Genomic DNA, 26214 nt, shown 5'->3' on the forward strand with positions numbered 1-26214 from the left:
ACAGAGGGTATCGGAACTTCATAACTTATTCTTTGTGTATAAACCTAAGGTGACTCAGAACTCGGAAGTCATGTTTCTGCACAAACTTTTACCTCACAAACTCCGTCTTAAAAAGAATCCTTCTAGGTATATACTCGATGTTTCTACATCAAATTTTACATAAAGTAAAGCAAGTTGAAGAACTTCAAGGTGAACTAAATAGGGGAGTTTCATATATGTATCAAACTTAAATATTAAAAGTATGTTAGTTTTATAGTTTTTACCATAAGAAATACGAGTTTAATACTATTGAGTTCTAAAAACATGAGATTTATTACTAATTTCAAAATTAATATTGCTGTTTTATTATCTGTACCTATGTCACGTAACCGCAAACGCCGACAACCATTTTTGTCTCATGAGTGACGTCACTATAGCAGAAACATGTTATTGTTCAATAATTTGTAGTATTAGTAGTAGCAAACAGTTTATTGGACAAAACAAGTACATAACACAGAGAGTATATAGTAAATGTGTACAAAGGCGAACTTATCCCCTTAAAGAATGTCTTCCGGCTAACCTTCTCATTTGACGTTTCTTTGTTACTGCCCTGCTATAGGGTATTTGACTGTATTTCAAATAAATTATTTTACACCATGCATTAAATAAAGCACCAGAAGATTAATAGAGAAACGTAGACAGCAGCTATTTTTAGACACAATTGCTATTTTAAAACCCGTATAAAACTATAAAGAGTAGGTGATTTGATTGTGACGTCACATGCTAGTAGTGTTTCATGTAAATTCCATAGTAGCAAAATCGTTTTGACAGTTCGAAAAAAGATACTGAGTAGTCAAATACCCTATTATGACATCACAAGTTCAAAAGGATGGCAGCTGCCTTTTTGGCGCGAACATTTATATTTTAAAGTTTAATCAATTTTACTTTGCATATGGCGATGTTTTTTTTTTCATAAAATCAAAATACCAGTTGGTCATAAAAGCTATACGAACGAAAAAAATAATAATAATGTAGAATAGCCTACTGTAACAAGTAGGAATAGGTTCATTAGTATTTGAGCATGGATATAGGATTTCTAATGTGAATGTTTTCCTATACAGGTTCCCTGGCTAGCACGCTCAAAGACATGCATCGCACAGCGTGCGACGACGAGCTGGTGTCGCTCGTATGCCCCACGGGCACCGTCGTCAACGTGCAGGCGGCGACGTACGGCAACGGCACACGCACATGCGAGACCGTCAAGCCGGGACAGCAGACGAACGATGGCTGCTTGTGGCCTAATACTATGCAGGTTTGTATGACCGACATTGTTGATAACCCTGAAGCAAATTATGCAACATCATATGTATATCTATTCTCGCCAATCTGGGACGCTAGCCAGGATGACAATCGTTTAGCGACAAACGTCAATAAAAAGTAAATAGGTATGTATTGGGATGACAGATGCAAACATACATGATTTATACATACATGACATGATACATTACCAAAAATTGCCTGTTTGATGCGTCAAAATTGTTTCTCCTTAAAGTGACTATATTAAAGTTTGACTCAGGCGACGTAACCATGGGTCTACCCTTGTTTTGTCGACAATTTTATTTATTTATAGAATTTAGTTTTATACAATTTATTATTCATGTTACTTAGGCAAATTTAGTTTAGTTTACTCGTATTTATTTTTCCCCAAATGTACCAAATAATATCGTGGCAGAATGATCGATATATAAAAAAAAGTATTTCTTATAAATTCGGTTTACCAAAGCCTAAGATGCAGAACAGTTATTTAGTAGAACTTTAAATATACAGAGTGACCTTAGCCATTGGACAAACTCTGAAATCCCACGTAGGGTTACTTCTCAGGAATGCTCTAACGTTAATATTTTTTTAATAAGAACAAAAGATAACAAACTAATTTTTCAAATAAAAGTTATTTCCAACAATTGACAACAAAAATACACATACTGTATTAATCATTAGCAGTGTTCTTGACAATTTGGTTGAAACTATGCGGCAATGATGACATTTTTCAAAAGTCATAATCTTATTAGTATGATAAAAAAAAATATCGAAGAAGGTTTCATACTATTTATGACCTCAGGAGCTAACTAACACATACAGGTTGCTCCAAAGTAAAAAATCGTAATTTGTTAATTTCTTCGTAATCGCTACACCGGTTGTTGTGATAGTTTGTATACTGGTCCTAAATACCCTAATGCATATGTACATTTCGGCGTTGTTCAATGGCTAGGGACACCCAGTATACAATAATGCTATGAAAATATTCTCCATTCACAATTTTTAGGCAGAAATTACGCATACCAAATCGTGATCGAAGCGCCAGGTGAGTCCAAAATGTAACAAAACCCAACCTATTTTTCTAGTGACAGATCATTTTCGTGGGTATCACAGTTCTAATTTTAACTTATATAGGCTTTTGATTTACTGTTGTGTACACCACACTGTCGTGTAAACGTCGGCATTGAAGAGATACTGTATTTAGGATATCAAGGTATTTCCGACTTTATATAAATTTCTACAGTATGAATTGCTAGGAATGTTTCATTAAAATTTTAATTACCCTGCCTTCGATGGCGGCTTTACGAACCAATTTTGTACCGACTACCGAGTGCTTATATTATTATGTCAGCGTTTAGTCAAAAAAAAATATCTCAACATAACTAGATCGAGAAATTTCCTCTGTACGTTATTTCAAATATCTGTCTATGCTGTTATAGTGTAAATAATAAGGTTGACATTTAAATGAATTTGACCTCAAACTTGGGTAATTTCAACCATAATTACTCTTTTACAGCTTTCGGAGCTAATGTCCATCCACTCTGTCCACTTACTGAACGAGCGGACTATCTCTTACTAACATCCAACAAAAGAGCGAGATAACGAATTATACCCTGTTGTCGTCTATGTGTATATGTGGATTTCCTTTGGGACAGTAGCCGAACTTTAATACTGCGGAAGTGTGGTATCTTAATGAATGAGTGTTAACTGTTTTAATAGTTTTTTTTTTTCAAATCAATTATCACTTTATTAAATTGAGATACACGTCATTTTACAATAACCGACAAAAAAGAAATCTTAAAAAATAATCTTGTTATATGTAAGAAATCCACAACGCAGGCTTCGTCCGGTGGCTACAAATACAAATCAGCAACATGCTTCGCCCCAAAAATACCAATGATGATATCCGCAACATGTTTTAGTAACACGGGAACATTGTTTAAGCTGTGATGTGACAAAATTCTAATATGATAAACATAATAATTATATTTATTATTATATGATACACTTAGATGGTTCGCAGTCGTCTACTGTGCGTTTCTTCAGAAACTTCCTGAATGGACCGTGCGGTATTTCCGGACCGATACCGATACGACCTTCAAACCTTCAAGAAAAGAGCATACTCCCATCTTAAAGGCCGGCAACGCACTAACAACCCCTCTGGTGTTGCGGATGTCTATGGGCGACGGTAATCGCGTATCATAAGGTCAGGCGATACGTCTGCTTGTTTGCATCCTATATCATTAAAAAAATACAACTTCAATAGCCAGTAATACATTATTTAAGGTTATAATAAAGTTTATTTTTTTATAATACCTATACATATACTCATCACCTATACATATACTCATCATCATGACCCGTACTCATTGAGAGAGCGCTGGTGGCCTAGGAGAGAGCGCAGGTGGCCTAGCGGTAAGAGCGTGCGACTTGCAATCCGGAGGTCGCGGGTTCAAGTTTTTCGGAACTTATGTACGAAATAACATTTGATGTTTACCAGTCGCTTTTCGGTGAAGGAAAACATCGTGAGGAAACCGGACTAATCCCGACAAGGCCTAGTTTCACCTCTGGGTTGGACGGTCAGATGGCAGTCGCTTTCGTAAAAACTAGTGCCTACGCCAATTCTTGGGATTAGTTGCCAAGCGGACCCCAGGCTCCCATGGAGCCGTGGCAAAATGCCGGGACAACGCGAGGAAGATGATGACATATACTCATCACATAATTATCAACTTTTTAGGGTTTCATATCAAAACGGTACCAAGCAGAACCCAATCGTTAACCTTCACTGTCCGTCCGTCCATCTTTTCGCCTGTCTCTCAACAGGCTGTATATCATGAACCTTCATATCTTTAATTTTTCACGCTGTGGGTAGTTCTACTATCACAACAAATAATAGAATAAATAAAATTATTATTTTTGACGAGAAAACACACTTTTTAAAGTATTGTTGTAACTATTATATTTACGATTAGGACTCAAAATTTATAGTTTTATACCACGTCGGTGGCAATCAAGCATACGGCCCGCCTGATGGTAAGCAGTTACCGTAGCCTATGCACGCCTGCAACACCATGGATATAACATGCGCGTTGCCGACCCTTTAAAAACCTGTACACTCCTTTTTTGAAGAACCCCATACTGTAGCCCCTCGGGAAAACCTCGGCATGAGCTCATTCCACAGCCGAAGCGTCCGCGGGAGAAAATTCCTCTGAAACCGCACAGTAAGCGACCATTTAGGTTCTAGGGTGTGAGGATGAACACCCTGCCGACGGCGAGCGGTGCGGTCAAACAATTCTTCAAAGCACAGCCCATTGTACAAGCGGTAGAACATACACAAGGAGGCGAAGGCAAGTCTCTCCTAAGACTTAAAGGTTCAATACCGCATAGTTGTGTCCAAAACTAGAGAAATGAATCGTCTGTTGTCTATTTACGTGTACATTTCCTTCAGGGGGAGCGTGGTTGCGATATTTTAACAAGCGTTAGTGTGCCCCCTCTTTTTTACCCTTGAAAGACCCTTCGTTGTTGTTATTAAGAGGCAGTTGCTTGTGTAGGTAATGGATATTGATTGAAAATTGTTCGAGAACTATGACTATGCATGAAATAAAAAGGGGCCTATTCTGATTTAACATGTTAAGATTTCATAATATTGTCTTCGGTTAGCGCGATAGTTACTCATGAAATAAAACTATGAAAACGGATTATATCGCGTGTATTGAATTTATAATACATCCCGATGTTTCGAACTCTTTACAGCGTTCGTGGTATTATAAATTCAATACACGCGATATAATCCGTTTTCATAGTTTTATTTCATGATGTTAAGATTTCATCAAATACAAATACAAAATACAAAATATATTTATTTGCCATTAAATGTGGTATACAGTGGTATTACATTATTATTTATAGAGCCATACACATTTAGACTTTAAAAAGCCATGCAAATTGAAAAAATATACTAAATTTAAGTTTAATTGACATTATTATTTTAATCAAACATGCTTTATTAAACTAGTTATAAAATAGCCATTAAGTCATTAACGTGGACTGTTACTAACAAATTATGAAGTGACAGTTAATTAACTAAAAATTCCTTCAGACTGTAGTAACATTTGTCGACAAGGAAAGAGTACAGATTTTTTTTAAATTTATTGAGTGGTAGCTGTTTAAGCTCATCAGGCAGTCTATTAAATATTTTAACGCACATTGCATAACAACTTTTATTTTTCATGATTATATGCATATTAGGGAGTACTAGTCTGTAGAGGATATCTAGTGTTAAAATGTGTTATATCTCTTTTCATGACGAACATATCGGGGTCCAATTTAACAAATACACAAACTTCGTATATATAAATCGAGTGTACAGTTAACAATTTCAATTTAATGAAAGAACTTACACAACATGTTCTTTGACGGATGTTGCATATTGTTCTAATGCATTGTTTTTGTGCTATAAAGGCATGATTTACATATGATGAATTTCCCTAAATCAATATACCGTATCTTAAATTGGATACAACATAAGCATGATATGCCAGCATCTTGTTTTGATACGACTGCTGCGTAATACTACTAGGTACTCAAATATAACATAGGCAACGATGAACGTTCTTAGAAAAGGTCACTTGAAGATGATATAATAAAAAGAAGCATAATTATAGTTTCATTATCCGTCCAGTCCTACTTTATCGCGCCGAGACGTGGCCGGTTCTTGGAAGGCACGTTCAGGAGCTTCGCGTTACAGAGATGAAGATGCTGCGGTAGCTGTGCGGCGTTACGCGCCCTGACCGCATCTGTAACGAGTACATCCGTGGCAGCGTCGCAGACGTAGCGGAGAAGCGGAGAAGAGTGTCGCCTCCGGTGGTTAGGCCACGCTTACGCCAGCTGACTACGTGGGAAACATATATGCCATAACCTAGCCCTTGGCGGCTTCCGACCCCAGGGCAGACCAAAAAAGCGATGGCTCGATGTCGTGAAAGTCGATATGACCGTAGACGGGCTCACACGAGAGGACGCCCAGGATCGCGAAAAGTGGAGAAAGGCAAGTAGGAAAGCGGACCCTGGCAAAGGCCGGGATAACGGTAGGTAGAAGAGGCGTCTTCTTGGTCCATAATTTCATATGCGTTAGTGAGATAGTTTAAAAAAGTCAATAACGCCCCAGGAAATAAAATGGGCCATAACTCTCGCTACACCTGCACCTGCGTTGATTGTGGTATTTCTTTATGAGTATGTGTGATGAAATGGTTATTTATTCATTAACAAGATAAGCCTTGTATGTGTGTTTAATCGTATATTTAAGACTTGTTAGCGCTTCTTGGTGAAAAAGCATGACCTTTATAAGATTTTCCCCAAATATTACTTAAATACTTTTTATTGTTTCAGTACTCCCTGTTGCAAACAGTAGTGGAGGCATGTCAGAAGAAGAAAAACTGTCAATTCAGCACAGCGCTGATGGCGGGGTCCCCTGATCCTTGCCCTAAGGCCAGGAAGTTCGTACGAGTGGCATACAAATGTCGACCGTGTGAGTACTACCTTTTAAACCATCATATTTCCATATTTCCATCTCCTTGTGTTTTTTTATCATTTGTATTATTTAGCTGCAAAAACATTGCTGGACATGACATCCAAATATTTGAAAGTTAGATAACAAAGGGCTCCTCAGATACCACAGAAGTCGCATTCAGTGCCTTTTTGTTCCAATTAACAGGAAACTCTAATATATAAGTAAACCCAGTGACAAAATTAATTTAAATGTAGCTAATAGTGAATAAGTATAGTTACCACATATCTACTTTTAAATTTTCTGAGCACGATTTCATGATGGAATACATTATGTTTTTTAACTTCCCAAGCACTGTTTTATAGTAACGACAGTTAAAACTAGGAAATAAAAACCCCCCATTACATTTATTTATTGAAACCAAACTGACAATAACCAGACTATAGAAAGCTTTGGTGGCAAGCCCGACCTGTGTTGCGGTTCCGTAATAAATTAAAGTGAATATGAAAATGCATCATGGCATAAAAGTTCTTATTTTAAGAAATATGTATCAATTTTCTTCTGTACTTGATGACAGACGACGACACATTTGGCATCGTACAAGGCAAACAATAACTTATGTCAAGACTTGATTCTATGTACCATCAGCCGCTAAAGTGCATGGCAAATTTATCAATGAATTCATTCATAATTATTCCATACAATTTCGCAGCTATAACACACATAACATATATACATATATTTCAGATTGAACGAAAAATTGGTACTTCCTAAAGGAATATTGGGTGACCTAGAAATAGATGCCGCAATAACATTATTTTTAAATGCGTTTAGAGTAATGAGATGAAAGTAAAGAATATTTACTAGTAACTTATCGTGGAATCCCGTAAAGTAATGCTTCATTTAATTAGTTGCGTTGTTCATTTTATTACCTACTGAATCTTTCTTTCACTTTGTACCGAGGCGTCTTTAAAATCTAAGCAAGAACTAACTAAAAGGAATGAAAAAGAAACCAATGAAAACAGGCAGCTAGTTTAAGCTACTTTTAACAAGAAACCGTTGCCGACTGAACATTTCTTTAGAGAACCCTGTATCAACTTTTTTTACAAAGGCCATGAATATATTGCACGTAAATCAATAAGATCTAGCCTGGCGGATATGCACAATCTTCGGGCGTAGAACAAAGAGAGGATTCAATATCGGTCAGATAATGGCCGCAGTAACTTAGACTTTACGAAAATATCAGGAAATCTGACCAGCTATTCAGTGCTCTACTTTGCGGGATGGGATCGCACGTTACTTTATGGCCTTGTTTATAGATGCTCTGTGTTTGTATTTCAAGTAACTTTTATTAGGTACTAGCTTCTGCCCGCGACTTCGTTTCCTTGGAATGATGATGATGATTGATAAAAACTATCCCTAAACTAAACTATGTCCTTTCCCGTATCTCGAACTCCATCTCGAATTTCATCTAAATCGGCTAAGCGGTTTTAGCGTGAGGAGGAAACAGACAGACCGAGTTACTTATGCATTTATAATGTGGAATATTGCTTTGTTTTTTACCACATAATAAGTAAGTCGTACAGACAGGTAGTCTGGGCGTCCAGGCTCAGGTATAATGTTACCTGAGCCCTCAAGCTCAGAGAGAGATTATCCAGCGCTAGCGTCCCCTCCTGGCCTCCATAGCATATTCAACTGCGCCATTGCTGTGGTTCCTCATTAACAGGCATCGTAAACTGCGAGCGAAATCCATTGAAATGACGTACTTTGACTTGACTTGACTAAGTAACAGCCCTAGTACTTCAATGGATTTCGCTCGCAGTTTACGATGCCTGCTCATTAATTATTTGGGAAATATTACTGTAAAATTTCAAAAAGTTGCATTTTAAATTACTTGCGAAATAAACCTACAGTCATCGCACTTAAACTATCGTGAGACATATTTCAAAATATTTATCAGTACGGTTTTTACTCACTATTATTTTTAGTCGCTTTTGGCGACATGTTTCGGATTCTTTGGGAATCCATCCTCAGGCACGAGTGTCCGCGGCGGTTGTTCGTCGTGCACTGCCCGCGCCGCCCGCCTCGTCGCTCGTTGCGCACGCGCTGATGGGCGGGGGCGGGGGGCGCGGGGCAGTCCGCAGATGGAGTCGTCAAGTGAAGGTCTGGTAGGGCGGCTGTATCGAACGAAGTCAAGCACACTGCACTCACTATGTCTCCGCGATCGTCACAACACACTTGCCGCTTGACCCTAGGTATTATAGGCTTCCATGCAGGTGGCAACATCCAGCCTCCGTCCCGATTGAAATTAGGGCGGCGTGAAATTTCAATCGCCTCGCGAATCTTACGCGGCACAAAACATTTCTCCCGTACCAGTAATCTCGCTTTATCGAAACGAATGAAATGGGACTAAAAATAATAGTGAGTAAAAACCGTACTGATAAATATTTTGAAACCTACAGTCAATGATACTTCGGGCAAACATTATTAACGGAAAAGATTTTCGAGGTTTTAATAATCGCATTTAAAGTTTTTGAAGATGAGATATGTAACCGCCTTGATGAAGATTAAGGTGAAGGTTAAAGCGTAAAAGTAAATGGAGTTAGACCAAGAAAAATCTGCAGTGATTTTGATAGCACACGCAGTGCTAGTGTTATTTTAAACGTCAAACTTCTATGAAATTATGACGTTAAATAACACTTGCACTGCGTGTGCTATCAAAATCGTTGCAGACTTTTCTTGGTCTAACTCTAGCTATTTAATTTAAAATGAGTACTATTATTTATTTTATGATTAGAGCCCTACACCACAGCAAAGGGTAACAGGATAAAAAGAAGAAGAAACCTATTATTTATTTTACCCGAGCGAAGCCGGGTTCTCATCTAGTATAAAACATATTTCTATGTATTGGATGATGGTTACCGAAAACTTCAGCGAAATTCTATTTTTGATGAAATGCAAAAGTAAAAATTCAATACATTACATGTGTAATATATTCATTGTTCGAGCAAAATGCTTTGAAAGTATTGAACATGTTTGTTCTTTTTTTCATCTATGAATATTTACTGCAGTTTCCTTTTATAAAAGCAATTATTAGTAAATATTAAATATAGGATATCTCCCGGCGGTATTGTATTTTACAACAATTATCTAGATCATTGATAACTGTAAAATACAATTATTAAGAAAAATATTAGCTATTTACAGATTACCCTCAATTAATTTTTAACAAGCAGAAACGTCCGCGAACGTTGCTTTTAAGCTTACAATAAATTTTTAAGTGGAAAAATTACTGCCTTGGGTGAGATTTGAACTCACGGCCTCTGGGCCTCTGGCTGGCTTTTTAGGGTTCCGTACCCAAAGGGTAAACACGGGACCCTATTACTAAGACTCCGCTGTCTGTCTGTCTGTCCGTCTGTCACATGACTGTATCTCATCAACCGTGATACGTAGCTAGACAGTTGAAATTTTCACAGATGATATTCCTGTTGCCGCTATAACAACAAATACTAAAAACAGAATAAAATAAATATTTAAGTAATGTTTTGCCGTTTTTTGGGGAAATGTACGGAACCATTCGTGCGCGAGTCCGACTCGCACTTGGCCGGTTTTTTTATATCGAGTTGTCAACTTAGTAATTAATACTCGTATATTTTCTGTAGGTACATGTGTATCTCGGATAATTGGTACTCCTATATTAATTTGTAAAACATAATAAAGTATTATTGTTTAAAGATGCGCGGATAGCTCTAAATAAAACTTCCACAATTAGATGGTCACGCAGCAAGTTTTTCAAATCCTAACAATGGAGAATGATTTACTAAAAAAAATATTAAAATCTGGAAACGTTCGATTTTTTAAAATCCCCGATGCACCACACTTAAATGGCCAACAATAATTCAGCGGTAGAAAACAAAAGAGGGTTCATTCTAATCGCGTGAGCGGGCGTTTTATGAGCGCTCCTGGAAGTGTATTGATGTGATTTATGCCCTGTTAATAAATTCCTGGACGAGGTCGCCGCCCCGGGCGCGGCTGATAAGGTGCGGCGACTACTCATTAGGGCAAACTGTCGGGTTGAACCCCGCGTTACGCTTAGTCCACACTACACTTAAAGTCGGTTGCTCGGTTGCACCAAACTATTTGTCATCGTTAAAGAGTTCGCTAAATTTTATTGTATGGAAAGTTTCATAGTAAACCGCCGCGGCGCGCCGGGTGACGTTGATCAGTCTGTTAAGTGCGGATGGTGCAACTGGCACTTAATCTTTATTGCTCATTTTATAAAGCATTGTCATAGCTAAGGCGACATACTATTTAGGTACTACCTTTAAGACAGCGACACATAGAACTGTATGTTAATGGGACGGGTGTGATGTGAGCCGCGTGTTGTTGTGTAGACACGTCAACTAGGACCAATGGTACAGTTAGCATCAAAAAGAGAGGATCAGACTAGGTACGCGTAAAAAGTACCTCTTACAACTTAACAAAAAGAGAGAGATATATTATAGAACAACCTACCTCAATTGTAAACGCCTGCTTCAATAATTGTGTAACACTAGCAAAAACTAGTATATCAAACGCATCAGCGTATTATGTTGTTTTCTCGATCATCGAATCTTTACGGAACCCTAAAAATCCTCGCGTTTGGTTTTAGGTTAGGTTACTAATACTTCGCTAATGATATTTTTTCTCCTCGAGTATCCAATTTAATTGGATCGCAGCAATCGCGTATCAAAACACATTGCTTGCAAAGTTACGCGTCGGGGCCCATTTCTCGAACGGCATTAGTCTAATATCATTAGGTTGCCATGGTAACCCATACGATTTGACAGTTCGTGGACTAATTATTATTAGTTTAATACCGTTTGAGAAATAGGCCCCAGGTCATGCCATATCGAATAAAGTCCTCGTCAATATAACTTGCAAATAATGTAAACAAACCATTTTACCTTCATTACTTCATAACGACAACCATGACCTTATCAACAGTATATATTTAAACTTTATCTTACTTTTATTTTATTTTTATCTTTATCATCTTTAAATATTTTATTTATATACATATTAGTTAAATTTAATGTTAATTATTAATATTTCAGGGAAAATAGCCCTCGGAAAAATGTTAGGTTATGTGTCAAAAGCTAACAAAATCTGACATATTTGTTTAAGTACATTATTTGCAAGTTTTATTGATGACGACTTTACATTCATATATTGTTATATTATTTGTCACGTACATCTGAGATTTCATTTTACGTTTACAATATCAATACCGATATGATTGATACGCGCTATTGAAATTAGGTGGAAATAATTGCAATACGGATAAAAGCTATAAGTTTAGTATGGACGAGGTTTTAATTGTAATCTATCCCCGACTTCTCGCAGTCATAGGTTTAGACTTCTTTTTACTACATACTACATAGTTTATTATATCCCACTGATCAGCTTATGAGAAAATGTAGGAGAAATAGTCGGAAATCGGACCCTGGGCTCCGCAGTAGCAGCACTGAGTGCAATTTAGATTAGTGTAAATGTTAAATAAGAGGCTTTCAATATCGAAAGCACGGCGGTCAGCGTACACTGTCTATTTGTGTCGGGTAAATGAGATAGCACTGTCACTGTTAGGGGAATAATAAGAATACTATTAAAATAAAAAAGTGGATAATTTGTGTAATATTACGCGGTTTACGTATAAATATTTTGAAATTATGATTTTAATTGCAGACCGATAAGTCAACAAAATAATGACACAACCGTTTAATGTTGACTTTCAGACCACTCTTTGCCATTATTTTATATCGAGCCGATTTCGTCTAGCCATGTATCGAGTACGGCCACGGTGTTTGAAATATTATTGAATTGAATTGATGAATATTGCTTTTTTTTGCTTTACTAAAACAAATAGTTTTTTTACAAAAACAGCTCCAGTAACATCAATTTCAACGAAATTGGGCGGAAGCTACAACTTTTCCAGCTTCGGACTATTTTTTAAAGTTTTTTCTATAAAGAAGTAATATTTTGGATGCACGTTAATCCGCGAGTTTTGCACATTTTATCAAAAAAATAGCAGAACATTTTACTTGAATTAACATCGCTTTTTCCTGTTGAAATCGATCTTCATTATTATAATTAATTTCGAATGTTAAAAGAAAAATATTTATTTGATTCCACTCCGTAAACGGAGATAATAATATGGTACAATAAGCGTTATTTGAATCGAATATTATTAGGTTTACCTTATACGTTTCTTTTAATAAAGTCGACGAATATTTATTTTTATTTATTCTGCTATATTTAAGAAGGTACCGTGAAATATATTCGATAGCAAATTAAAATTAGGTGACACTGAACTATGTGTTATTAAATATTTTAGTCTTGTTGTAAGTAAAACGCAATTGTTATATTTATTTATATGTCTAAGCAAATAAAAATTTCTGATTTCTGATTATGATATTTATCTAAAAACCGTCAGTATCAGTATGTAGAGTATGAGTAATGTAGGTATTAAAATCTAGATATAGACTCCTGTTTCTAGCGTTCAATACAGTTACAAAATGAGTGCATTCCCGTTGCCAGGGAGGTTTTGGAATTATACTGAGCAACTTTTACTATGGGGCCAACGACGAAATCGCGAAAAAAAATTGACTCTCACATAGAAAATGGACCAGCCAAAATGAATGAAACAGCCAAAATTTTTTTCGTGATTTCGGGGTTGGTCCCATAGTAAAAGTTGCTCAGTATAATCCTAAAACCTCTCTGGCAACGATGCACTTATTTTTTAGCCACCGTGTATAAGTAGAAAAGAAAGAGATCTGCACTATAATTAAGCTATTAATCAAGTGTGGGGTAGCGAGCGAAGAGGTATTTTAGTTATCGGAGTCAGGAGTGTTTACATAATAATTACATACCTATGCATACCTTGACTTTCACACTTAATTTCGCAATAAAATAGCGTCTACCTGTTTTATTGGCGGGTTACCCGCTTTAGACTCCTCTCCACTACCTAAAAAGGACTAGTAAACTAGTAATACCCACATCGCTCCTCGGACTCATAATTGAGACGAATCTAACTTTTCACCAAAACCTGAAATCCGTCTGTTTATCGATTCTAAGACGTGCATAATAAACACTACCTACAGACGTGTTCAAAAACACTACTCTCCTTTCTTCCCCAGTTGGGCGAAAAGAGCTTTCTCGACCGTTTAGCTACCACTTCCGTTACAAAACACTCGGACACCGACACTAATTAATAAATGAACACTCAAACAAAAGCTTTCACCGTATTGGTGGAGTCGGATTACCGCGTTAATGGGAAAGGGTTATATCCGACCGACTGTAAAACAATATACCTACTAGGTATAACTATCTAAAGATATAAAAGGGTTCCTTGGCAACTAGGGAATTCTATCTAATAAAAGTTGTTTGCATAATTCTATTTTATGTCAATGCAAACAGAACAGCGCGGTTTAAATTGTTTTCGATATAAGAGTCACATAAGAGCGTTTTCACATTGTCCGATATCATCGGATGTCGGAAGGAAGTAAAATGTAAAGCGAGGTATAGACTAGCAAGAACTTGCATGCAATTTAAGTTACATTGCCGAGTACTAAAGTAAACTGTATACATAAGTTTGATCAGATACCGCAATGTAACGAAAATTGCATGCAAGTTCTTGCTAGTCTAAACCTCGCTTAAGATATATGTGCTTCTCTGTATTTATTTATGCATTTAGATTTAGATTTATTTATTTCATAATATTAAATTACATCAAAGAGTTACAAATTACATTATTACTAAAAAACGATAAATTACGCAAAAAAGGCGGACTTAATGCCAATGGCACTCTCCTGCAGCTGTTTAAACTATCATCTGACAAAGTATCACACGGGAGGCGATGACTAAATTTTTTTTTACGTGTTTCGGTGGCTGCAATTCCTCAACCCACCATCGGAGCGGCAGCTGACGTTCACGAGGGACGGCCACGGCGGTACCCGTTCCAAATTATCTGGTGTTCGCTATCTTTGAAAGGCTATTGGCCTTTGACCAACTCTAAGGGTGAGCAGTGTGTGCTTGCACCTCCTATACGAATCCTTTACTGGATTACGGTATAGCGAGAGAGATGGTGCTGCCATATATCCAACTAGCGAACACTTTTGCATCAGTAGCGACGCCCAATTTAGGGTCTATCATACTTATGATTACATCATACAACAACTCATGCCGTCATTACTTACAGACGAGTTCCGGAGCATCGTGGCCTGCGAGAACCAGACCCTGACCCTGGGCTGCAACCCATACTCGCGAATAGCCGTGTATGATGCAGAGTTTGGACGCACCCTCTTTTCCACGGAATGCTCACAGAAAGGAATGCCTGACGAGAGTAAGATTTATTCAATAATAAAATTCACGAGGTTTTTAACACTATTGGGGCCAACACGGATTTTAAGTAAAATTTCTGAATATCTATGGAATGTGGTTACCTATTTTATATTTTGCTATGAAACAGTCTGAGATAATAGGAAAATAATTTCGACTGCAACTCATAATTGGAGAGCGCTGTATATTCCGTCAGTACAAGTAGACAAAAGCGGCAGATTTAAAAAACATGTAGGCAGAAGGGTTATCGTGAAATTTAAATTTCGCGCCTATTTCTACTGACAAAGTTGTTTGACTGGCTATAATTATAACGGGTACCTAATTAAACAATTATTACGAAATTAAATAATATTGTAAAACCGATGTATAAATTGTTGTAGTTCGTGAAACGATGAATTCTAGTTAGAGTTGTGTTTGTCCACATTTCTAAGTAGGTAATAATCATGAGATGTGTCTAGTTATTTTCATGACGTTCTCCCTAAATTATTTTATGAAGTCGGTTCGGTTGATATTGTTGAAACCATTGGTATATCAAATATGAGTGAAAAACAAATGGTATATTTATTTAAGTACTAGCTAAGGCTTGTATATCTCAATGTCTTTCCCTGATTATAAAGATGTTTATTACAGAAATGGAGAAACTAGTCGCGACTCCATTTAAAAAATGTCAAAGAAAAATGTTGGCTCGTATTCAATAGGGATGGATGGTGCCTTGAACTTTCCTTAGTTAACTAGTTACGTAAATTTCGCTTTAATAATATGGTTTTGACTAGGTATCATCAAATATTCTAAAAAAATGTGAAATGTCATAAAATACTTCTTATAAGCCTTCCAGCTGCGTTTCATATCCGAATGTCACCTTTATCGGTTGCACCATTTACAAATTCTACATATAGCTACCTTTTCTTAATAATAGCACGTAAGTGCAACAACACTTTGTTTTGCTTGTATTTCTTTTTAATAGTCGGGACAAACCCGTTTTGTGTCCGCATTTTGTAACGGATAAGCAACTGCGGAACCTTATTATGTAGATACCTTATTAGTTGAAAACAAAATTGGGACTTATATCTACCCGTTAGGTTAACTTTAGACTTTATTTACAGTTAATCCATTATCCAGATATCGACCGAAGAGTTAGAACATATTTGGTGTAAATCTTGATTGTGTCTAGACACGCTTCGTGCTCGGATCTGAACACTCCTTTAAATGTTCTTCTCTGTTATATCTCAGACCGTATTTTAGTTGCAAAGCTGCAATTCACTGCTCCGAGACATATTAATTCGTCCCATATATTACTCGTTTAAGTTATGTTGAGAGCAAACTTAGTCTTTGCATATAGCATGTATCCAACAATTTCAAGATTCACGTTGTATTTGTATTGTATTAAATTTGTACTTTGCTTTGAGCTCCAGTTATTCGATTTCGACTCACTCGTACTGAATGTGTAGTGATGTTAGTATTTAATTTAAATCTATGTCAATGTTTTTTTAAAGATTTATGTTCTCCTTTTTGCTTCAGAACTTTTTAACAATTCCCTAGTATAGTAGGTTAATAAGTACTTAACCCTTTTCCAGACCGCACCAATCTCCAAAGTTTTCCCAACTAATCCAAATATATTTGATGCCCACGACTTCGTCCGCGTAGATTTATTACCCGAAACACACTTTCAACCCCCTTTTAACCCTATTAGGGGCTGACTTTGCAAAAGCACTAAAATTATTTTTCGTATTTTCTAATATTTTCTCTTTATACTAATTTCAAGTCCCTACTCAAATCGTTCCCGTTTCAAACTTTTAACACCTTTTTAACTCTATTAGGGAATGAATTTTCAAAACCGTTGAAATTACTTTTCTCATATTTATGAAAATGTCATCAGAAGTTTTAAGTTCCTAACTTAATAGAAAACTTGATCCCCATACAAACTTTCATCCCTTTTTAACCCCCTTAGGGGATAAATTTCCAAAAACGCTGATATTACTTTTCTTCTATTTTCATATAATACCTTTTTACAAAAATACAAGTTCCTAGCTTAAAATTAAAACTTGTTCCCCATGCAACGTTCATCCCCTTTTTAACCGCCTTAGGGGATGAATTTCCAAAAACGCTGTAATTACTTTTCTACTCTTTTAATATAGGTACTTAATACATTTTTACGAAGTTTCAAGTTTCCGACTCAAAATAAAACTTGATCCCTATACAAACTTTCATCCTCTTTTTAACCCCCTTAGGGGCTGAATTTCTCATACTCGTATTTCTAGTATACATTATAAATTTAACTTGGTGTGCAAATTTCAAATTTCTAGCTTTTGTAGTTTCGGGATATAGATTAATCCAGTTTGGAAGACAACTCACTTTCCCGAAAGTCCAATCTAATTTGAACCTTAAATCGGAATGCTAAAGTTGAAATTCTATTGGCGCGTATGTTGTCCATAATTCGGACAATGCCTGGAAAAGGGTTAAGGTTAAACTTGTATTTTTTTTTTGAAAAATTAATTGTTGTCATTGCCGCATTGCTGTCGCGATAAACCGTAAACTTCGTCACTCATTTTAGTAACGAGAATGATAGTACCTAACATTGCACGTTTTTCGCTGCTATCATCCTTTTACTTTTATTTTAGATTGAGAGATCTGTAATTTAGTCGTGATTATTGAATCAACAAAAGGTACTGGGAATGCACTTACGCACGGTGTGTGGGACTCGCCGCTCCTTGCCCCTCTCTTGCCGAGAGGGGGGGAGTGTTTGGCCCTACCCACTAAACCCACTCCGGCGTTTCACCCTCTTTGCCGTTCGTGAGGGCGCACTGGGATCGATAACATTCCACCACGGCGCCCTCCGGCAGCCCCGGCTTATCGCCAGGGCACCCTCACAATGGAGGGGGGATCAGAAACGCTTGATCCCCCCCCCACGTATAATACGAGTTCGGCACTCGCTAGCCTAGGGCTCGAGGCGAGCATATGCTCTCCGCCCTCGACCCTGCCGCCTGCAAGCAGCCGCTTCTCGCTCTCTCTCCGCCTCCTCTTTTTGTGACATGACCTCCTCGCAGAAGGAGGCCACCGCTTCCTATTTCCTCTTGCTACACAGCATCGCCGCTATTATGCTGTGTAGCGAGAGGTCCGTCACCCTCGTCGCTGCCCTGAGAGCAGCTCTTTCCATGGCCCAGCGACTGCACACCTCCAGAGTGTGCTGGGCCGTGTCGTCCGCCGCGCCACACTCATGACACTGAGGCCCCAGCTCCCTCCGTATCTTGTGCAGGTAGTGTCCGAAACAGCCGAGTCCGGACACCACCTGCGTCACCCTAAATGTCAGGGTCCCCTTCTCTCTCCCTACCCACTGATCCATTACTGGGAGGATAGCCTCTATGGTTCGGGTACCATAACGGCTATCCTCCAAAGCACCCCTACACGTTTCTTTAAGGCGCTCTTCAGATGCTCGGGCTAACCCCTACATAACTTTAAAACAAAGATCAAACTATAATTTCCCTTGGTCTTTCCCAGTTGTTATTTCTGATGCTTTCAAAGTAACAAAGCGGCTTCTTTGGTCTGCAAAAATGAGAGATTTCTGAATTGCGCATGCTGCTCTTGTTTCGATGTAACTCTGCTTAGAGAACTCTTAAGCTCACCTATTTTTAGGGTTCCGTACCCAAAGGGTAAAAACGGGACCCTATTACTTACTGAAATTGTACTGGTAACCATGGTAACTTCAGGTTTAACGGGTTAACCCCAGGTTAGTGGAATGGTGCAAGTAGGCCTAAGACAAATAAACATGTATAATTTTAATAATCCTTGTGACCCTAGGAGGATATAACCAAACGGAGTTCAGCTCTGTCGAAACTCTATGACATACACACATTGTATGGAGTGACGTTTATCTGACATGCCTATTTTTATGTTACGTATACATTTGATGTGCAAAATTTGGCAGACTGTTTTGTACAGAAAATTGCAGACAAGGCGTCTTCATTTGCTTATACCCTCCAAGTACCCTTGTATAATATTGTCCTTGTTGTTAGATAAATACTTTATTATACTCCTTATACTTGGTGGTTAAACGGGGGTTTTGTATTTTGCTCCTACTCCAGGGTTCTTTTTAATTTAGCGGCGCTATTAGTTTCGCGTCAGGTGTGCGCGACGCGACTCGCCTCAACTGATTGATGGTTGGCCCACTTGTTTCGGTTCTTATTCATGTACCTTTAATGTGTACTTTCATTTCGTTACATGCACATTATTATATTGGACAGCCATTTTTCTTGATGACAGTATTCATTAAGTGTAGGTATATAAGTAGTATGTGTTTCAATGAGTTTCCCATATTTTAACACTTTCCAAATGCTATTCCACCACAGCATTACAAAAGAATAATTGTAATATGTACTGTGATTTCACGGTGCTATGGCACTCCAATGACTTGTGGTCTGGTTGAGTAATAAGTATTTTTATTTAATTATATTCATCTATATTTGTATTTATTCCTATGTATGTATTTATATAAATATGTATTATATGTGTATTTATATTATAATGTAATGTAGACTACAGGTTTTAATTATTTTCTTTTGAAATAATTGAACTAAATCTCTTTTGAAATTGAATTGAAATCATTCTTAAATACAGTAGTTTCAAACATTCGTCAGCCTTATTATCATTTTTCATCAAAGCAAGCAATCAGCTACAATTGAAAATTGTGTAAAAATATTTTAAACGGCTGTTAAATTATTATAATTAAATATTTTTAAACATAAACAAAAATATTAAATGATAAATGTCAGTATTTAAGAAGTAAAACTCATTTATACTTACCTACTTAGGACATATTAATTAGCGACATAAAGAAAAGATTTCTTTTCAAAATCAATTAACTCCCGCGGCGGGAGCAATATAGGCCGTTGTCCTTCAGTACACCTGAATAAAATAAGATCTTTTTCGAGCAAGTGTGATGAAAAAGATGTTGCAGTAATTATCATAGGAATAATGTTTATCAAATAAGTACCTACTTTTTATAAAGATAATTCATAAGAACTAATTTAAAAAATTATAACAATCCGGATAAGCGGTCGCAATGGATCAACAATGGAGCTATTACCAATATGTAGATGGGTTCTATTACAGTATATTTATTGTGTAGGTATATTTTAACACCTAATCAAAGCATTTCTGACACAGATTGCAAGGCGCTAATAGCAGGCAGCAAAGTGATGCAAAGTTGCCACGGGAAGAGAAGGTGCGAGGTGTTGGCTTCTAGAACAATCTTCGGGAATCCATGCCACCGCACCAACAGGATGTACCTCAAAGTTGTTTTTGCTTGTGGTAAGAACATTTTATAATTTATTATATGTTATTCATATTCTATTCCCGAAAATTGGTGAAATATGTACATACCTACTACTCAAAGTCGGGTGGTTGTGGTACATTTTATAACTGAAATTTTGTTGTTCAAATCCCAAACATAGGGGCCACTTACCTACTAAGTGCCATTTGCACCATCCCACTAACCCGGGGTTAACCGTTTAAACCGCTAACCCAGTGTCAAATTGTACTGGTAACCATGGTAACTCCAGGTTTAACCGGTTAACCCCGGGTTATTGAATAGTGCAAGTGGCCCTAAGAGTAAAATTACCGCATGTGGATGTGGCACTTCATTCGATAGGGTTAAATAATAATAAATAGTTATTTGATGAAAAATTATGTGTGCAACACGAGAGCAAAGTTATTTTACATCTCGTGTTTTTGAGTCCCTCGCTCCTCTCTCGTTGCACACATAATTTTTCACCTCTGTAGTGAGAACATATTAAAGGTTAAAATGTATTTCGAATTACACAGAATAAACAGGAAAAAAAGTATTATAATATGTACGATACGATAAGATAGTGATACGATACGATACGATACGATACGACGGGACGGGACGGGACGGGACGGGACGGGACGGGACGGTAGTATGAAGTTCATGGCCTTCACTAAATTAAAAAGCTACATTGTTTCACTCCCTGGAGTGACGAAAGTAGGCTTGTTCGAGCTGCTGAGGTGAAAAGTATATTCTTTAATTACAATATATGACATCTATTACAGTTTTTAATTTATATATAGTAGTGTGACTACTTTAAAAAACACAAATCAAAATATTTAATAAAATAATTTGATTTGTTCCCAAACTTGTTCATAGATGGCAGCACCAGTCTCTCTCGCTACAACGTAAATCCGTAAGGAGTTCGTTTAGGAGGTGCAAGCGCGCACTGCTTGCCCTTAGAGCTGGTCAAAGACGCCTAGTCTTACTAAGATGGCATATAGTCGAGAAATTCGGACGGGCACCGCCGTGGCGGGGTGGCCTAGGGGTTCATGGCGTTAGCCGCGATAGCTAAAGACGCCGGTTCGAATCCGGCCTTCACCACTGGAGGGCTTCGTCACTTTTTCTTTAATATATGACATCTATTACAGTTTTTAATTTATATATAGTAGTGTGACTACTTTAAAAAACACAAATCAAAATATTTAATAAAATAATTTGATTTGTTCCCAAACTTGTTCATAGATGGCAGCACCAGTCTCTCTCGCTACAACGTAAATCCGTAAGGAGTTCGTTTAGGAGGTGCAAGCGCGCACTGCTTGCCCTTAGAGCTGGTCAAAGACGCCTAGTCTTACTAAGATGGCATATAGTCGAGAAATTCGGACGGGCACCGCCGTGGCGGGGTGGCCTAGGGGTTCATGGCGTTAGCCGCGATAGCTAAAGACGCCGGTTCGAATCCGGCCTTCACCACTGGAGGGCTTCGTCACTTTTTCTTTAATATATGACATCTATTACAGTTTTTAATTTATATATAGTAGTGTGACTACTTTAAAAAACACAAATCAAAATATTTAATAAAATAATTTGATTTGTTCCCAAACTTGTTCATAGATGGCAGCACCAGTCTCTCTCGCTACAACGTAAATCCGTAAGGAGTTCGTTTAGGAGGTGCAAGCGCGCACTGCTTGCCCTTAGAGCTGGTCAAAGACGCCTAGTCTTACTAAGATGGCATATAGTCGAGAAATTCGGACGGGCACCGCCGTGGCGGGGTGGCCTAGGGGTTCATGGCGTTAGCCGCGATAGCTAAAGACGCCGGTTCGAATCCGGCCTTCACCACTGGAGGGCTTCGTCACTTTTTCTTTAATATATGACATCTATTACAGTTTTTAATTTATATATAGTAGTGTGACTACTTTAAAAAACACAAATCAAAATATTTAATAAAATAATTTGATTTGTTCCCAAACTTGTTCATAGATGGCAGCACCAGTCTCTCTCGCTACAACGTAAATCCGTAAGGAGTTCGTTTAGGAGGTGCAAGCGCGCACTGCTTGCCCTTAGAGCTGGTCAAAGACGCCTAGTCTTACTAAGATGGCATATAGTCGAGAAATTCGGACGGGCACCGCCGTGGCGGGGTGGCCTAGGGGTTCATGGCGTTAGCCGCGATAGCTAAAGACGCCGGTTCGAATCCGGCCTTCACCACTGGAGGGCTTCGTCACTTTTTCTTTAATATATGACATCTATTACAGTTTTTAATTTATATATAGTAGTGTGACTACTTTAAAAAACACAAATCAAAATATTTAATAAAATAATTTGATTTGTTCCCAAACTTGTTCATAGATGGCAGCACCAGTCTCTCTCGCTACAACGTAAATCCGTAAGGAGTTCGTTTAGGAGGTGCAAGCGCGCACTGCTTGCCCTTAGAGCTGGTCAAAGACGCCTAGTCTTACTAAGATGGCATATAGTCGAGAAATTCGGACGGGCACCGCCGTGGCGGGGTGGCCTAGGGGTTCATGGCGTTAGCCGCGATAGCTAAAGACGCCGGTTCGAATCCGGCCTTCACCACTGGAGGGCTTCGTCACTTTTTCTTTAATATATGACATCTATTACAGTTTTTAATTTATATATAGTAGTGTGACTACTTTAAAAAACACAAATCAAAATATTTAATAAAATAATTTGATTTGTTCCCAAACTTGTTCATAGATGGCAGCACCAGTCTCTCTCGCTACAACGTAAATCCGTAAGGAGTTCGTTTAGGAGGTGCAAGCGCGCACTGCTTGCCCTTAGAGCTGGTCAAAGACGCCTAGTCTTACTAAGATGGCATATAGTCGAGAAATTCGGACGGGCACCGCCGTGGCGGGGTGGCCTAGGGGTTCATGGCGTTAGCCGCGATAGCTAAAGACGCCGGTTCGAATCCGGCCTTCACCACTGGAGGGCTTCGTCACTTTTTCTTTAATATATGACATCTATTACAGTTTTTAATTTATATATAGTAGTGTGACTACTTTAAAAAACACAAATCAAAATATTTAATAAAATAATTTGATTTGTTCCCAAACTTGTTCATAGATGGCAGCACCAGTCTCTCTCGCTACAACGTAAATCCGTAAGGAGTTCGTTTAGGAGGTGCAAGCGCGCACTGCTTGCCCTTAGAGCTGGTCAAAGACGCCTAGTCTTACTAAGATGGCATATAGTCGAGAAATTCGGACGGGCACCGCCGTGGCGGGGTGGCCTAGGGGTTCATGGCGTTAGCCGCGATAGCTAAAGACGCCGGTTCGAATCCGGCCTTCACCACTGGAGGGCTTCGTCACTTTTTCTTTAATATATGACATCTATTACAGTTTTTAATTTATATATAGTAGTGTGACTACTTTAAAAAACACAAATCAAAATATTTAATAAAATAATTTGATTTGTTCCCAAACTTGTTCATAGATGGCAGCACCAGTCTCTCTCGCTACAACGTAAATCCGTAAGGAGTTCGTTTAGGAGGTGCAAGCGCGCACTGCTTGCCCTTAGAGCTGGTCAAAGACGCCTAGTCTTACTAAGATGGCATATAGTCGAGAAATTCGGACGGGCACCGCCGTGGCGGGGTGGCCTAGGGGTTCATGGCGTTAGCCGCGATAGCTAAAGACGCCGGTTCGAATCCGGCCTTCACCACTGGAGGGCTTCGTCACTTTTTCTTTAATATATGACATCTATTACAGTTTTTAATTTATATATAGTAGTGTGACTACTTTAAAAAACACAAATCAAAATATTTAATAAAATAATTTGATTTGTTCCCAAACTTGTTCATAGATGGCAGCACCAGTCTCTCTCGCTACAACGTAAATCCGTAAGGAGTTCGTTTAGGAGGTGCAAGCGCGCACTGCTTGCCCTTAGAGCTGGTCAAAGACGCCTAGTCTTACTAAGATGGCATATAGTCGAGAAATTCGGACGGGCACCGCCGTGGCGGGGTGGCCTAGGGGTTCATGGCGTTAGCCGCGATAGCTAAAGACGCCGGTTCGAATCCGGCCTTCACCACTGGAGGGCTTCGTCACTTTTTCTTTAATATATGACATCTATTACAGTTTTTAATTTATATATAGTAGTGTGACTACTTTAAAAAACACAAATCAAAATATTTAATAAAATAATTTGATTTGTTCCCAAACTTGTTCATAGATGGCAGCACCAGTCTCTCTCGCTACAACGTAAATCCGTAAGGAGTTCGTTTAGGAGGTGCAAGCGCGCACTGCTTGCCCTTAGAGCTGGTCAAAGACGCCTAGTCTTACTAAGATGGCATATAGTCGAGAAATTCGGACGGGCACCGCCGTGGCGGGGTGGCCTAGGGGTTCATGGCGTTAGCCGCGATAGCTAAAGACGCCGGTTCGAATCCGGCCTTCACCACTGGAGGGCTTCGTCACTTTTTCTTTAATATATGACATCTATTACAGTTTTTAATTTATATATAGTAGTGTGACTACTTTAAAAAACACAAATCAAAATATTTAATAAAATAATTTGATTTGTTCCCAAACTTGTTCATAGATGGCAGCACCAGTCTCTCTCGCTACAACGTAAATCCGTAAGGAGTTCGTTTAGGAGGTGCAAGCGCGCACTGCTTGCCCTTAGAGCTGGTCAAAGACGCCTAGTCTTACTAAGATGGCATATAGTCGAGAAATTCGGACGGGCACCGCCGTGGCGGGGTGGCCTAGGGGTTCATGGCGTTAGCCGCGATAGCTAAAGACGCCGGTTCGAATCCGGCCTTCACCACTGGAGGGCTTCGTCACTTTTTCTTTAATATATGACATCTATTACAGTTTTTAATTTATATATAGTAGTGTGACTACTTTAAAAAACACAAATCAAAATATTTAATAAAATAATTTGATTTGTTCCCAAACTTGTTCATAGATGGCAGCACCAGTCTCTCTCGCTACAACGTAAATCCGTAAGGAGTTCGTTTAGGAGGTGCAAGCGCGCACTGCTTGCCCTTAGAGCTGGTCAAAGACGCCTAGTCTTACTAAGATGGCATATAGTCGAGAAATTCGGACGGGCACCGCCGTGGCGGGGTGGCCTAGGGGTTCATGGCGTTAGCCGCGATAGCTAAAGACGCCGGTTCGAATCCGGCCTTCACCACTGGAGGGCTTCGTCACTTTTTCTTTAATATATGACATCTATTACAGTTTTTAATTTATATATAGTAGTGTGACTACTTTAAAAAACACAAATCAAAATATTTAATAAAATAATTTGATTTGTTCCCAAACTTGTTCATAGATGGCAGCACCAGTCTCTCTCGCTACAACGTAAATCCGTAAGGAGTTCGTTTAGGAGGTGCAAGCGCGCACTGCTTGCCCTTAGAGCTGGTCAAAGACGCCTAGTCTTACTAAGATGGCATATAGTCGAGAAATTCGGACGGGCACCGCCGTGGCGGGGTGGCCTAGGGGTTCATGGCGTTAGCCGCGATAGCTAAAGACGCCGGTTCGAATCCGGCCTTCACCACTGGAGGGCTTCGTCACTTTTTCTTTAATATATGACATCTATTACAGTTTTTAATTTATATATAGTAGTGTGACTACTTTAAAAAACACAAATCAAAATATTTAATAAAATAATTTGATTTGTTCCCAAACTTGTTCATAGATGGCAGCACCAGTCTCTCTCGCTACAACGTAAATCCGTAAGGAGTTCGTTTAGGAGGTGCAAGCGCGCACTGCTTGCCCTTAGAGCTGGTCAAAGACGCCTAGTCTTACTAAGATGGCAT

At 38.5% G+C, this 26214-nt stretch overlaps 2 protein-coding genes across 4 annotated transcripts in view; both read left to right on the plus strand.

The window, feature by feature from the left end:
* LOC134744276 (protein eva-1 homolog C-like) overlaps positions 1–26214 on the plus strand; it is a 64796-nt gene that overhangs the window by 17872 nt on the left and 20710 nt on the right. For all 3 annotated transcript variants that reach the window (XM_063678030.1, XM_063678028.1, XM_063678029.1), the window contains exons 2-5: positions 1101–1291; positions 6682–6820; positions 15036–15179; positions 20336–20479. In XM_063678030.1, the coding sequence (XP_063534100.1) occupies positions 1101–1291; positions 6682–6820; positions 15036–15179; positions 20336–20479 (618 nt within the window). The remainder of the gene's footprint in view (positions 1–1100; positions 1292–6681; positions 6821–15035; positions 15180–20335; positions 20480–26214) is intronic.
* Positions 15353–26214, plus strand: part of LOC134744271 (ecdysone oxidase-like) — a 299205-nt gene continuing 288343 nt past the window's right edge. Inside the window, exon 1 of the mRNA XM_063678021.1 lies at positions 15353–15357. The gene's annotated coding sequence lies outside the window, so the exon portion shown is untranslated. The remainder of the gene's footprint in view (positions 15358–26214) is intronic.

The sequence above is a fragment of the Cydia strobilella genome, chromosome 9 (assembly GCF_947568885.1).
Source record: "Cydia strobilella chromosome 9, ilCydStro3.1, whole genome shotgun sequence".
Lineage (NCBI taxonomy): Eukaryota > Metazoa > Arthropoda > Insecta > Lepidoptera > Tortricidae > Cydia > Cydia strobilella.